The sequence below is a fragment of the Peromyscus eremicus genome, unplaced genomic scaffold, assembly GCF_949786415.1.
Source record: "Peromyscus eremicus unplaced genomic scaffold, PerEre_H2_v1 PerEre#2#unplaced_72, whole genome shotgun sequence".
Classification (NCBI taxonomy): Eukaryota; Metazoa; Chordata; class Mammalia; order Rodentia; family Cricetidae; genus Peromyscus; species Peromyscus eremicus.
The window spans coordinates 140,239-151,267 of NW_026734313.1; the positions used below are offsets into that span (position 1 = coordinate 140,239).

At 59.0% G+C, this 11,029-nt stretch overlaps 2 protein-coding genes and 1 long non-coding RNA gene across 7 annotated transcripts; 2 read left to right on the forward strand and 1 right to left on the reverse strand.

Annotated features, from left to right (window-relative positions):
- Positions 1-783: 783 nt before the first annotated feature.
- Znf628 (zinc finger protein 628) lies at positions 784-7,348 on the forward strand. 4 transcript variants are annotated; one of them, XR_009376507.1, is made up of 3 exons: positions 784-954; positions 1,990-2,160; positions 2,781-2,894. XR_009376507.1 is itself a non-coding variant. In XM_059252523.1 (3 exons), the coding sequence occupies exon 3, from the start codon at positions 4,103-4,105 to the stop codon at positions 7,208-7,210; it is 3,108 nt and encodes a 1,035-aa protein (XP_059108506.1). In that variant the 5' UTR covers positions 784-954; positions 1,990-2,160; positions 4,098-4,102; the 3' UTR covers positions 7,211-7,348. The 4 variants fall into 4 exon arrangements, 3 of the variants coding, with proteins under 3 accessions (XP_059108506.1, XP_059108507.1, XP_059108508.1); XM_059252523.1 differs by lacking the exon at positions 2,781-2,894 and adding an exon at positions 4,098-7,348; XM_059252524.1 differs by lacking the exon at positions 2,781-2,894 and adding an exon at positions 4,098-7,348 and having other exon boundaries at positions 2,011-2,160.
- Positions 2,898-8,184, reverse strand: LOC131901347 (uncharacterized). Its single transcript, XR_009376508.1, has 3 exons — positions 8,043-8,184; positions 7,745-7,823; positions 2,898-3,357 (listed from the first exon to the last, which is right to left on the reverse strand). It is a non-coding gene; the product is annotated as an uncharacterized LOC131901347 (long non-coding RNA).
- On the forward strand, positions 7,687-10,193 carry Nat14 (N-acetyltransferase 14 (putative)). Of its 2 annotated transcripts, none has more exons than XM_059252527.1 (3): positions 7,687-7,988; positions 8,650-8,774; positions 9,359-10,193. In XM_059252527.1, the coding sequence occupies exons 2-3, from the start codon at positions 8,703-8,705 to the stop codon at positions 9,905-9,907; spliced, it is 621 nt and encodes a 206-aa protein (XP_059108510.1). In that variant the 5' UTR covers positions 7,687-7,988; positions 8,650-8,702; the 3' UTR covers positions 9,908-10,193. The 2 variants fall into 2 exon arrangements, with proteins under 2 accessions (XP_059108510.1, XP_059108509.1); XM_059252526.1 differs by lacking the exon at positions 7,687-7,988 and adding an exon at positions 8,197-8,248.
- Positions 10,194-11,029: the final 836 nt, after the last annotated feature.

An 11,029-nucleotide genomic window follows, 5' to 3' on the forward strand; every position in this document is an offset into this window, starting at 1 on the left:
ATCCCAGCACTTGGGAGGTAGAGGTAGGAGAATTAGGAAATCAAGCCCAGCGTGGTGCTGGTGGCGTGTGTGTGAGAGGTCCACAGTCCCAGAGTGTTTGGCTGGCGGTACTGCCTTTGAACTAGTGGATTGCTGGAGCGCCTCAAGGAACTGGGGCTGTCATTGTGCGCGCGCATAGGGCAGTTCCACCGGTAGCTAGTGGGCACAGACTGGAGCTCCGGCTGACCACAGGAAGCTCCCACGGATAGCAACCAACCAAAGCCCAGACTCATCTCAAGTGAGCATGCAGGCACACGCTTGTAATCCCAGCTCTGGGGAGGCGGAGGCATGGGCGTTATGAATTCAAGGCCAGCCTGGGCTGCACACTGAACAACCTACATGAGCCCGTGGCCTCAAAAAAGGAAACAAACAAACAAACAAACAAAAAGAATTAAAGCAACGAAAACAATCTGTCTCAATGTCATCACGCTGAGGAAGCCAGCATGACCCACCCCCCAGATGCCAGCAGGCGGGAGGTGGAGAGCAGGCTTGCAGGGGCACCTCAGGCTCCCCGCGAGACCCAAACCATGCAGGAGGGTGGCGTGCCTCAGTTTCCCCGCGTCTGCGGACGTCCTCCCCAGCAGGAGAGAACTGGGACTGAGCCCGCACACGCCAACCTCAGGCCCGGACCCCCCAGCACAGACTCTGCACCTGGAGCACCCCGGCGGTGGGCGGGGCCGGGCTGGGAGCGGCGCGTTGCGTCATGACGCACGGCGGCGGCGGCGGGGTTTGTGTGCGCGAGCGGCCGCCGATAAAGGTTGGGTGCCTCGCGCCGGGGGCCGTGGGGAGGGAGCGCGCCCCCGCCCCCTCCCGGGCCGCGGCTCCCGCAGCGCTGTGCGGGGCCCCGCTTCCCGTCGGCCCCCGCGGGAAGGCGCTGGGGTTCTCCTTGACCCCCCTCCCAGACCGGGGCCACAGGTGAGAGACCGGAGGGCGGGATGGGGGAAGGGCCGGAGGGCGGAGTCGTTTGGGCAACGGCGAGCGGGAAACCGGAAGGGGGATCTTAAAGGGAAAGTCGCTGTTTCGCCTCCGATCTGTAATCGGTGAGGCCGGCTCCTCCCTCTTAAAGGGGAAGGGCGCTGTGTTTAGCTAGGCATTTTTTTTTTTTTTTTTTTTTTTGCAAAGCTTCATGTCTTTTCTTTTTCCTCCCCTTTCTCTTGAAAGAGGATTATTTCCTTAAAAGCGGGTGACAGTTTCCCAGACATTGAAGGAAAAGTTTCGTAATCCTGCTGGTCCCTAGAATATCTGTACAGAGATAGAGACAGGTATTTCACCTTTTTCTTCCCCAGAAAGTCTCATGTAGCTCAGGATGCCCTTGGATTCACTGTATAGCCATGGATGACCTTGAATTTATGATCCTCCTGCCTCCCTCTACCCTCTATGTTCTGGGATTAGAGGCCTGTGCTACCACGCCTGGTTTTCTGCTGTCCTGGGAATCCAGAGCTTCATGCATGCCAGTCATTAACTAACAGTCCAGCTACACCCCAAGCCCCAAGAGCATCAAAGCCCAGCCTTTTAAAGGGGACTCCCACTGCTCAGCTGGGTCCCTCTGTTCCTTTGGGCATCTTGTGTTGAAAGATGCGGCCTGACCTCTCAAAAGGCACATGCAGTTTCTTAAGCTCATTAGTCCCTTACATGGTGAAAGAGACGCCCATCCTTTAATAAAGAAACCCTTCATAGCCCCGTTGCCCATCCTTTAAAAACAGAAATCCTCCATAGCCTCGTCCTTGTTTGCTCAGACTGTGTTTACTGAGCATGCACTCAGCTGGTAGATGCTGGGATGCACAGGGAACAAGAAAGGGGTTCCCTGTTTACACGGTGCAGACATTAGACGGAATAAAAGAGGCAGCGAGAGGGCTAAATGTGGATGGGACTCTGCTTGGGGGGACACGGGAGCAGTGGCTTGAGGATCTGCTAAGGAAGGGTCAATCTAGTCACTGCTTTTGCTGCCAGTGGCATCCATCGGGTTGACAGGTCAGGACTCCTGCCAAACGCCCAACAATGTGTGAGCCAGCCCCTCTGACAAAGAATGACCCATCCTCAAATCTCTGTGCTGCTGAGGTTGAAAAATCCCGGCTGTGTAGCGAAAGGTGGTGAGCCCCACGAAGAAGGGAACACATCGAGGTATGCGAAGAGAGCAGCGAGTGCTGAGGGATTTAAGTAGGGTGGTCCGAGGTGTCTCGAGGTGACAGGGTAGACTGTGGGTGGTGGAGAGAAGGGGTACTAGGCGGGAGCCCCAAGGTGGGGGTAGCTCTCCCTGCCTGGCTGGAAGGCTAGAAGGACTGGAGGCCATCAAGTGGGGAGAAGATCACCAGTCATGAGCACTCAGCAGGCTGCTGTAAGGGGTTTGTCTTCTGTTCATCCAGGTGTGACTGCTGCCCAGGCTGGACTCAACCTTCTGGGTTACCACACCTAGTGTGTGCCGTGCTGGGGTCAGACCTAGGGCTTTGTGTGGTTGGATAGGCGTTCCGTCAACTGAGCTACCCCTCCAACCCTACTTCTAAATATTTGGTAGGAGGGCATAGAAGGAAGATAAAAACTTGGAGTTAGATTTTAGTTAAGTGTGAGGTGTCTTAGGCACAGTGCACCAAGCATATGGCGCAAAGGAGAGTCTTGAGTAGAGTTATACTTTTGGAGTCCTTTTTTTTATAAATTGTGGAGTCTTAGGAGGGCCGAGGGCTTCCAGAGAGAGGGGCAAATAGAAAGAGCAGCTGTTGTTGACTGAGCTCTGACTCAACCTCCAGGTTTAGAAGGATGCAGCCCAAAGGCCGAGATGCTGACAGGAAGGAGACAGCCATCGGAAGCTAGGACGTATGCCTGAAGGGAGGACTCAGCAGCACGGGGCTGGGGTGCTGGGGGGTGCTGGGGACTGCAGGTGACTGAGGCAGTTCCAGAGGGAAGGGCAGGTTGATTCTGGACCTGTGGAGGGCTGGAGAGAACCGAAGCAAGGGTGTTGTGTCTTTGTGTTTGCTGCTGGGAACGGTCTAGTTGAAGCAAACGAGGATGCCACGGGAGTTCGGAGGCCATGGCACAGGGAAGCGTGGGGGGGGGGGGAATCCTACAGTTTCTCAGTCTTGTGTTGCTGCTGTTTTGAGCTGGATCTTTGTGGGGGTTCATCCTGTGCACTGTAGAGTGTTGAGAAGCACCCCTGTCCCCGTACGTGACAGGCAAGCAACAGTGAGTGTCTCCAGCATCACAAGATGTCCGAGTGGGATGACAGTTGGGAACCGCTGGTCCAGTGGTCGGTGCATGAGATGTTCTGTTCTGATTGCTGTTCTTTTTCCAGTCACTGCAGGGCCTGATCGGAAGCAAGGTCACCTGCTGAGAACAGGGGAGCAAGAGGATTCAGTGGGGAGGAAACATGTCGGGGTTACCACTGAGGGGTGGAGGGGCCAGAGAAAGTGCTGTACGAGTGAGAGGCGCATGGGGGGTGGGGGGGTGGGGGGTGGGGTGTTCAGAAATGTGCACACGAACATGTGCACCGTGAGACAGGCAGGCTGTGTCCAGGGCGGGTGTGCCAGGGAGCGCTGGCAGTGATGGCGTGATGGGAACAGGAAGTCATCACTGGGATTTGGGGGACCCAAGAGGGAATGGGGGGGCAGTGGGTGGTGGAGTGGGGTGCTTGAAGTTCTGATTACTGAGTGAAACTGTTTAGGGTGTGGTGGTGGGGACAAGTGTTGAGGTGGAGAAAGGTAAGGAATAAGTCCTCACACCAGAGCAGGAAGCAAAAATCAGAGTCTGCTAAGGCTCTGACATCAGAGGGACCAGTGTCCTTCTGAAGGCAGGGCTCCATCTAGAGGCCTCCCCTTCTTGGATCTCTGCTTCCCGGAGGAGCTGGCCACCTAGTTGCAGTTTGCTGAGAAGTTGACACCCTGGATACCCCATTATTTCTCTTAGTCTGTGATACTGTGTGTTAAACCTAGGCTGTTGGAAGCTCTAACACTAAGGAAGAACCCCTACAGGGTGGGTGCTATAGAGAGGCTGCCCTGTTCCTTGAAGAGCCAGCGTGAGTGGTGATGAGGGCCAGTGCTAGCCCACTCTGATCAGAGTCCTTCCACCAGGTGTGATGGCCGGCTCCCACGTGGACATGGCACCAGCATCCACCACGGAGGGAACTGGGGAGAAGCCAGGCCCCACGGCCCCAGCACCCACCCCTGCTGCCCAGTATGAGTGCGGGGAGTGCGGCAAGTCGTTCCGGTGGTCATCTCGGCTCCTGCACCATCAGCGCACGCACACGGGAGAACGGCCCTATAAGTGTCCGGACTGCCCCAAAGCCTTCAAGGGTTCCTCAGCTCTGCTCTACCACCAGCGGGGCCACACAGGCGAGCGGCCCTATCAGTGCCCCGACTGCCCCAAAGCCTTCAAGCGCTCCTCCCTGCTGCAGATCCACCGCAGCGTGCACACGGGCCTGCGGGCCTTCACCTGCGGCCAGTGTGGCCTGGCTTTCAAGTGGTCGTCCCACTACCAGTACCACCTGCGACAGCACACGGGAGAGCGGCCCTACCCGTGCCCCGACTGCCCCAAGGCTTTCAAGAACTCCTCCAGCTTGCGGCGCCACCGGCACGTGCACACCGGGGAACGCCCTTACACCTGTGGCATTTGCGGCAAGAGCTTCACACAGAGTACCAATCTGCGCCAGCACCAGCGGGTGCACACGGGGGAGCGCCCATTTCGCTGTCCGCTCTGTCCCAAGACCTTCACCCACTCCTCCAATCTGCTGCTGCACCATCGCACCCACGGCCCCGCCCCCGGCTCCACCCCCACCCCTGCAGGGGAGACCAGCGGAGCCAGCACCAAGGTCCTGGTCTCTGATGCCTACCTGCAGCCCCGCAGCCCGCCTGCACCCCAAGCCCCGCCCCCTCCGCCCCCACCCGTGGTGCCCGAGCTCTTCCTGGCTGCCGCCGAGACCACGGTGGAGCTGGTGTACCGCTGCGGTGGCTGCGAGCAGGGCTTCAGCAGCGAGGAGCTGCTCTTGGAGCACCAGCCATGCCCGGGGCCCGCCGTGGCTGCCCAGCCCCAGGATACGCCTGCCGAGCTGCCCCAAGCCGACCCCCCTCTGCCGCAGCCCCCGCCTGCCACCGCGCCCCCCCCCAACTTTGCTTGCCTTCCTTGCGGGAAGTCCTTCCGGACCGTGGCTGGCCTGTCCCGTCACCAGCACAGCCATGGCGGGGCCAGTGGACAGGCCTTCCGCTGCGGCAGCTGTGATGGCGCCTTCCCACAGCTGGCTAGCCTGTTGGCTCACCAGCAGTGCCACGTGGAGGAGGCGGCAGCAGGACGCCCGCCCCCTCAGGCTGAGGCTGCCGAGGTCACCTGTCCCCAGGAGCCTCTAGCCCCAGCCACTCCTGCCCCCCCTCCACTCCCACCCGCCCCCGTTTCCGCAGAGCGGCCATACAAATGTGCTGAGTGTGGCAAGGCCTTCAAGGGTTCTTCCGGGCTGCGCTACCACTTGCGGGACCACACAGGCGAGCGGCCCTACCAGTGCGGGGAGTGTGGCAAAGCCTTTAAGCGGTCCTCTCTGCTGGCCATCCACCAGCGCGTGCACACGGGCCTTCGAGCCTTCACCTGTGGCCAGTGTGGCCTCACCTTCAAGTGGTCGTCCCACTACCAGTACCATCTGCGACTGCACTCGGGCGAGCGGCCCTATGCCTGCAACGAGTGTGGCAAAGCCTTCCGTAACACATCGTGCCTGCGGCGCCACCGGCACGTGCACACTGGCGAGCGGCCCCACGCCTGTAGCGTGTGTGGCAAGAGCTTCGCACAGACATCCAACCTGCGGCAGCACCAGCGCGTGCACACGGGCGAGCGACCCTTCCGCTGCCCCCTTTGCCCCAAGACGTTCACGCACTCCTCCAACCTGCTGCTGCACCAGCGCACCCATTCTGCTGAGCGTCCTTTTGCCTGTCCCATTTGCGGCCGTGGCTTTGTCATGGCCGCCTATCTGCAGCGGCATCTGAGGACGCACACCCCAGCCACGGCAGCTTCGGGCACCACCGGCCCGGCTGCACCACAGCCCCCTGCCCCACTGGCCGCAGCTCCAACTCCACTGGCTGCCCAAGATGTTCATGTTCTCCCCCACCTACAGGCCACACTTTCACTTGAAGTAGCTGGGACCACAGCTCAGGCTACGCCGCCGGGCCCAGTCGTCCCCAACTCTCAGACATTTCTCCTGGTACAGACTGCCCAGGGTCTCCAACTGATCCCTAGCAGTGTCCAACCCCCTACCCCTCCTCCACCGCCTCCACCTCCCAAGCTCATTCTGTTGCCTCCTGCCAATGCTGGGGGTATGGGCAATGGTGCTGCAAAGCAGGGCCCTCGGGCCGTGGCGAAAGCGGGACAGGGGACAGGGGTGGTGTGGTTCCCAGGCCCAAGTGGTCTGGGCATGCAGGGAGGAGGCAACGCAGGAGCTAGCGGGGGAGGGCAGAGTCTCATTGTTCTGCAGAATGTGGGGAGTGGGGAGACAGGGCCACAGGAAGTGAGTGGGGTTCAGCTTCAGCCAGCACAGGAAGTGGCCACGGTCCAACTCCAGCCTGCACAGGAAGTGACCACGGTCCAGCTCCAGCCAGCACAGGAGGTGACTACGGTCCAGCTCCAGCCCCTGACAGGTCAAGTCTCCAATTCCAGTGGAGGAACTGTGGCTACAGACACTCCAAACCTGCTGGTGGTTCAGAGTGGCACTGCTGAAGAGCTGCTCACCGGCCCTGGACCTGGGGAGGTGGGGGACAGCGAGGCCAGCGCCAGCATGGTCCAGGACGTCGTGTTTGAAACGCTGCAGACAGAGGAGGGACTGCAGAGCGTGCTGGTGCTGAGCGGAGCAGACGGCGAGCAGACCAGGCTGTGTGTGCAGGAGGTGGAGACCCTTTCCCCTGGACTGACAGAGCCAGCTGCCACTGGCCCGTCAGGACAGAAACTCCTCATCATTCGGAGCGCTCCAGCTACCGATGTTCTGGAAAGCAGCGGCGCTGCGGGAGGCGCCACGACGACGACACTGCAGCTCCTGGCCCCACCCGCACCTGGCCCGGTCTCTGCCCCCGTGGGGGTGCCCGTAGCCCCCACCTCCCAGATGGTACAAGTGGTCCCTGCAGTGGCTGGCCCGGGGGTCATGGCTCCGCAGAGTTTGCCCTCTATCCAGATTGTGCAGACTCTGCCTGCAGTCCAGTTGGTACACACGTTTTGAAGAGACCCACTAGTACCTCTGTCTGCCACAGACGTCCTCCCCACCCCCGCAACTAACTGTTCTCCTCAGCTGGGCTGGGGTCAGCTCGGGAGTCAAGGGGACTGCTGGCTGGGCTTGCTAATAAAGACAGAGTCTCTTCTTGGTTTTGTTTTCATGGGGGAAAGGATAGTCATGGGCACAGCTCCTGCCTAGGACCTGGAGGTTTTCATTCTTCCCTCGGGCTCTGAGGTGCGGAGGCTAACTGCTTCTCCAGGGTGCGGATCGGTTCCCCGGCCTTTGAATTCGTAAAGAGTTGTCTTGTGTTGGGGGTGGGGGTACACCTGTGGAGGTCACAGACTTTGCGGGAGTCTGCCGAGTGGATTTTCGTTTGGCAAGCTCTTTTACTCTCTGAGCTATTTCTCTGGCCCTTTGCCATCTTTTAAAGGTGTGTGTGTGTGTGTGTGTGTGTGTGTACCCGCGCGTCACTATAGTCATTATACCAGGGAGGATTAGGGATCAAATTCCAGACGCTTCTTCCCGGTAAGTTAGCCTCACCTTTGCCTCACCTGAAAGGTAGAGGGATATTATTGATCCAAACGATACCCCAGGTGCCACCGGGTTGAGAGAAAGGTCCCTGCGGATGGGGATGCTCAGTACTGCCCCCACTCCTTCCCTCAAAGACCCAGCTACCAATGAGACTAGGTTCGCAAGCAAAGCCGCCGCCTCCTGATGCTCAGGTCGCTTAGCAACGAAGGACCGGCAAGAAAGGAGCTGTGCTAACCCTCCACAGGCAGGCCGGGTAAGAAGCCCTCTCTGCCCCCCACCCCCTCCTCTTTCCCCATGGATCTCCCACCGGCCTCCAGCAGGTCACAGCTCTTCCCTCGCCCTCGCAGTTCCCTCGTGACTGCCAACCCCTGCCCGCTGGTGGGAGAAGCTCGGCAACATTTGCTAAGGCGCCCGGCCCGCCTCCAGTCGGGAGTGTGGACGTCACTTCCGCCGGTGACCCCTTCCTGACCCTGCTCCCCCTTGCTGTCAAAGGATTCGAGCAACCCTGTGGAGGTGCTTGCAGGGCCCTGTTCCTGCTATGCAGGATGGAGACCCACTGCAGGAGCCGGGCTTCGCACAGACATCCGGGCCCAGTCGTCCCCAACTCTCAGACATTTCTCCTGGTACAGACTGCCCAGGGTCTCCAACTGATCCCTAGCAGTGTGGGGAGGGCTCCTGCAGTGTGGGGAGGGAGCGAGTTTACAGACAGATCGCTGAATGCCTTCCCCGGAGTGGGGGACGATTCGGGGAGGCTTTGAGCCCCACTGGGTGTGGGGGCTCCTGACTTGACACTGTGGCAACCCTCTTTGGCGGTGCTCCAGCGTCCTTTGGTGATCTGGGAAATGTTGCAGCCCATTTCTCCCAGAGCTCTGAGGACTCAGGTGCCCACCTAACACAGACCTAATTGTTTTCAGCAGGTGCACGACGCCAGCTCCCTTCTTGGGGGGGCGGCGGCCTGGGGGCTACCATGGCCCCCAACCACCTGTCAGTGCGGGAGATGAGGGAAGATGAGAAGCCCCTGGTGCTGGAGATGCTGAAGGTGAGAGGCCGGCAGGGGCACCAGTGAGCATGCGCAGCTGCTTAGGGACATTCAAAGTGGGTTCCACCTGCCCCGCCCACCTGCCTGCGCTCCGGGGGACCTTCAAAGGGGGAATATTTTCGGCCTCGGCTGTTTTTAATTGGTCCCTTTTCTCTAGTTCCTGCTCCCTACTTACACCTCAGCTGTTATTTATTTATTTATTTATTTATTTATTTATTTAAGCAGCTGGAAGGGTGTGGGGGCTGGATGTTCAGGGCTCCTGACCGCCAGTCGGCCCCGCTTACCAACCCCCAAACGAGAGGTGCTCTCGTCCTCCAGACCCTCCTGCGAAGAGCCCACGACCTCAGTTTCCCTATCTGGTGCTTTACCCTAGCATGCCCTCTAGACTCACTGGTCCCGGGCTCTAATTCATCCATCCATCCATCCATCCATCCATCCATCCAAACCTCATTCATTCACTCAGCCCTTCACACCCAGTGGGTCAGACTGGAACTACCCCAACAGCTGGCTTCTCTTCCCACTTGGGAACCCTTCCTCGGGAGTTCCAGTGTGATGAATGGCTGAGTCCCTGCTCCCACCCACAGGCTGGTGTAAAAGACACAGAAAACCGTGTGGCGCTCCACGCTCTGACTCGTCCGCCAGCCCTTCTCCTCCTGGCCGCAGCCAGCAGCGGCTTGCGCTTTGTCCTGGCCTCCTTCGCCCTGGCCCTCCTGCTGCCGGTGTTTCTGGCTGTGGCTGCTGTGAAGCTGGGCCTGCGAGCCCGGTGGGGTTCTCTGCCTCCGCCCGGCGGCCTGGGGGGGCCCTGGGTGGCTGTCCGGGGCTCAGGCGATGTGTGTGGAGTCCTGGCTCTGGCCCCTGGTGCCAACGTGGGGGACGGAGCCCGAGTCACCCGCCTCTCGGTCTCTCGATGGCATCGTCGCAGGGGCGTGGGCAGGAGGCTGCTGGCCTTTGCTGAATCCCGAGCTCGAGCCTGGGCTGGGAGTATGGGGGAACCTCGGGCCCGGCTCGTGGTCCCAGTGGCTGTGGCTGCTTGGGGTGTGGCAGGGTTACTGGAGGCCTGTGGCTACCAGGCAGAGGGAGGCTGGGGCTGCATGGGCTATATGCTGGTGAGAGAATTCAGCAAAGATCTGTGATTATAGACTGTGCCCACTGGGGAGATGGGTGGAGAACCAGCACCTAAAGAGCACCTACTGTGTGCCAGGCACTTTACATCCCCTCCCTCAGTGTCTACCCAGTCTGCTGGGCTGACAGGGAGGCGCTGAGGTTGATGGACTCACAGTGGACCTGCCAGGTGCAATGGGGACTCTTCTTGGTCCTCTGGGACCACTAGAGGTCACCCTGTCCACTTTTTGCCCCATAGTTTGTATGCACTGACAACACCACCAACAATCCCCCCCCCAAAAAAAAAAAACAACAAAAAAAAACCAACCCAAAAAACAAAACCAAACCTCTCTGGTTCTGGATCTACAAAGCCCCTACTGTGTGTGTTTTAGGTCTGGAAGGGATATTTGGGGAGACTGAGAGGCAGAGTTAGAGTCTGTGACAGTGTACCCCCAAAGTGGGCAGATCTTTGGGGAGTGGGTGGGGCAGGGAGCACAGTCTCCAAGCCCATCTGTTTTTTTACAGTTTGTTAATAAAGCCCGAGACTTCTGTGCGCCTGTCTCCTTTCTGATGCCTTTCCCAGCTGCTCCCTCCAGACCCCCTCCTTCTGTCTGGCCCCTCCTCTCCAAAGTTGACATTAATTGCTAGGGAAGGGGAGGTGCACTTCGCTAGGAAGAAGCAGTGAGCTCACAGCGGCAGCCCAGTTCCTGCCAGGCCTTCTGAGTCATGCTCCCCATTACCACAGTTTTCCCCCACAGCTGCCTGGTGTGTGTGTGTGTGTGTGTGTGTGTGTGTGTGTGTGTGTGTGTGTGTGCACCCCCTCCAGACCCAAGCCTTGACCCCTTGGTCTCTCTACCCTCCATACCTTTGTTCTGGGCACTGGTAAGTTCAGACACTCCTTCCTCAGATGAGGACTAGAAACTTCCCATCCAGATTTAACAGAGTGAGGGTCCAATGGAGATAGGGTTTTTGTTTTTTTTTTTTTTTTTTTTTTTTCAGTTTCTTTTCTTAATATAGTAGTAAGTCCCTCCTGGTGTCTGGCTGTGGGCCTTCTTGCTACTGCAGGATTCCCCCCAAATCTGTCCACTCCCAGCTGCACTCCCTTGGCTTGGAGAACAAGAGGAGGCAGGAGGGTGTGCCTTGTCCCCCAGACA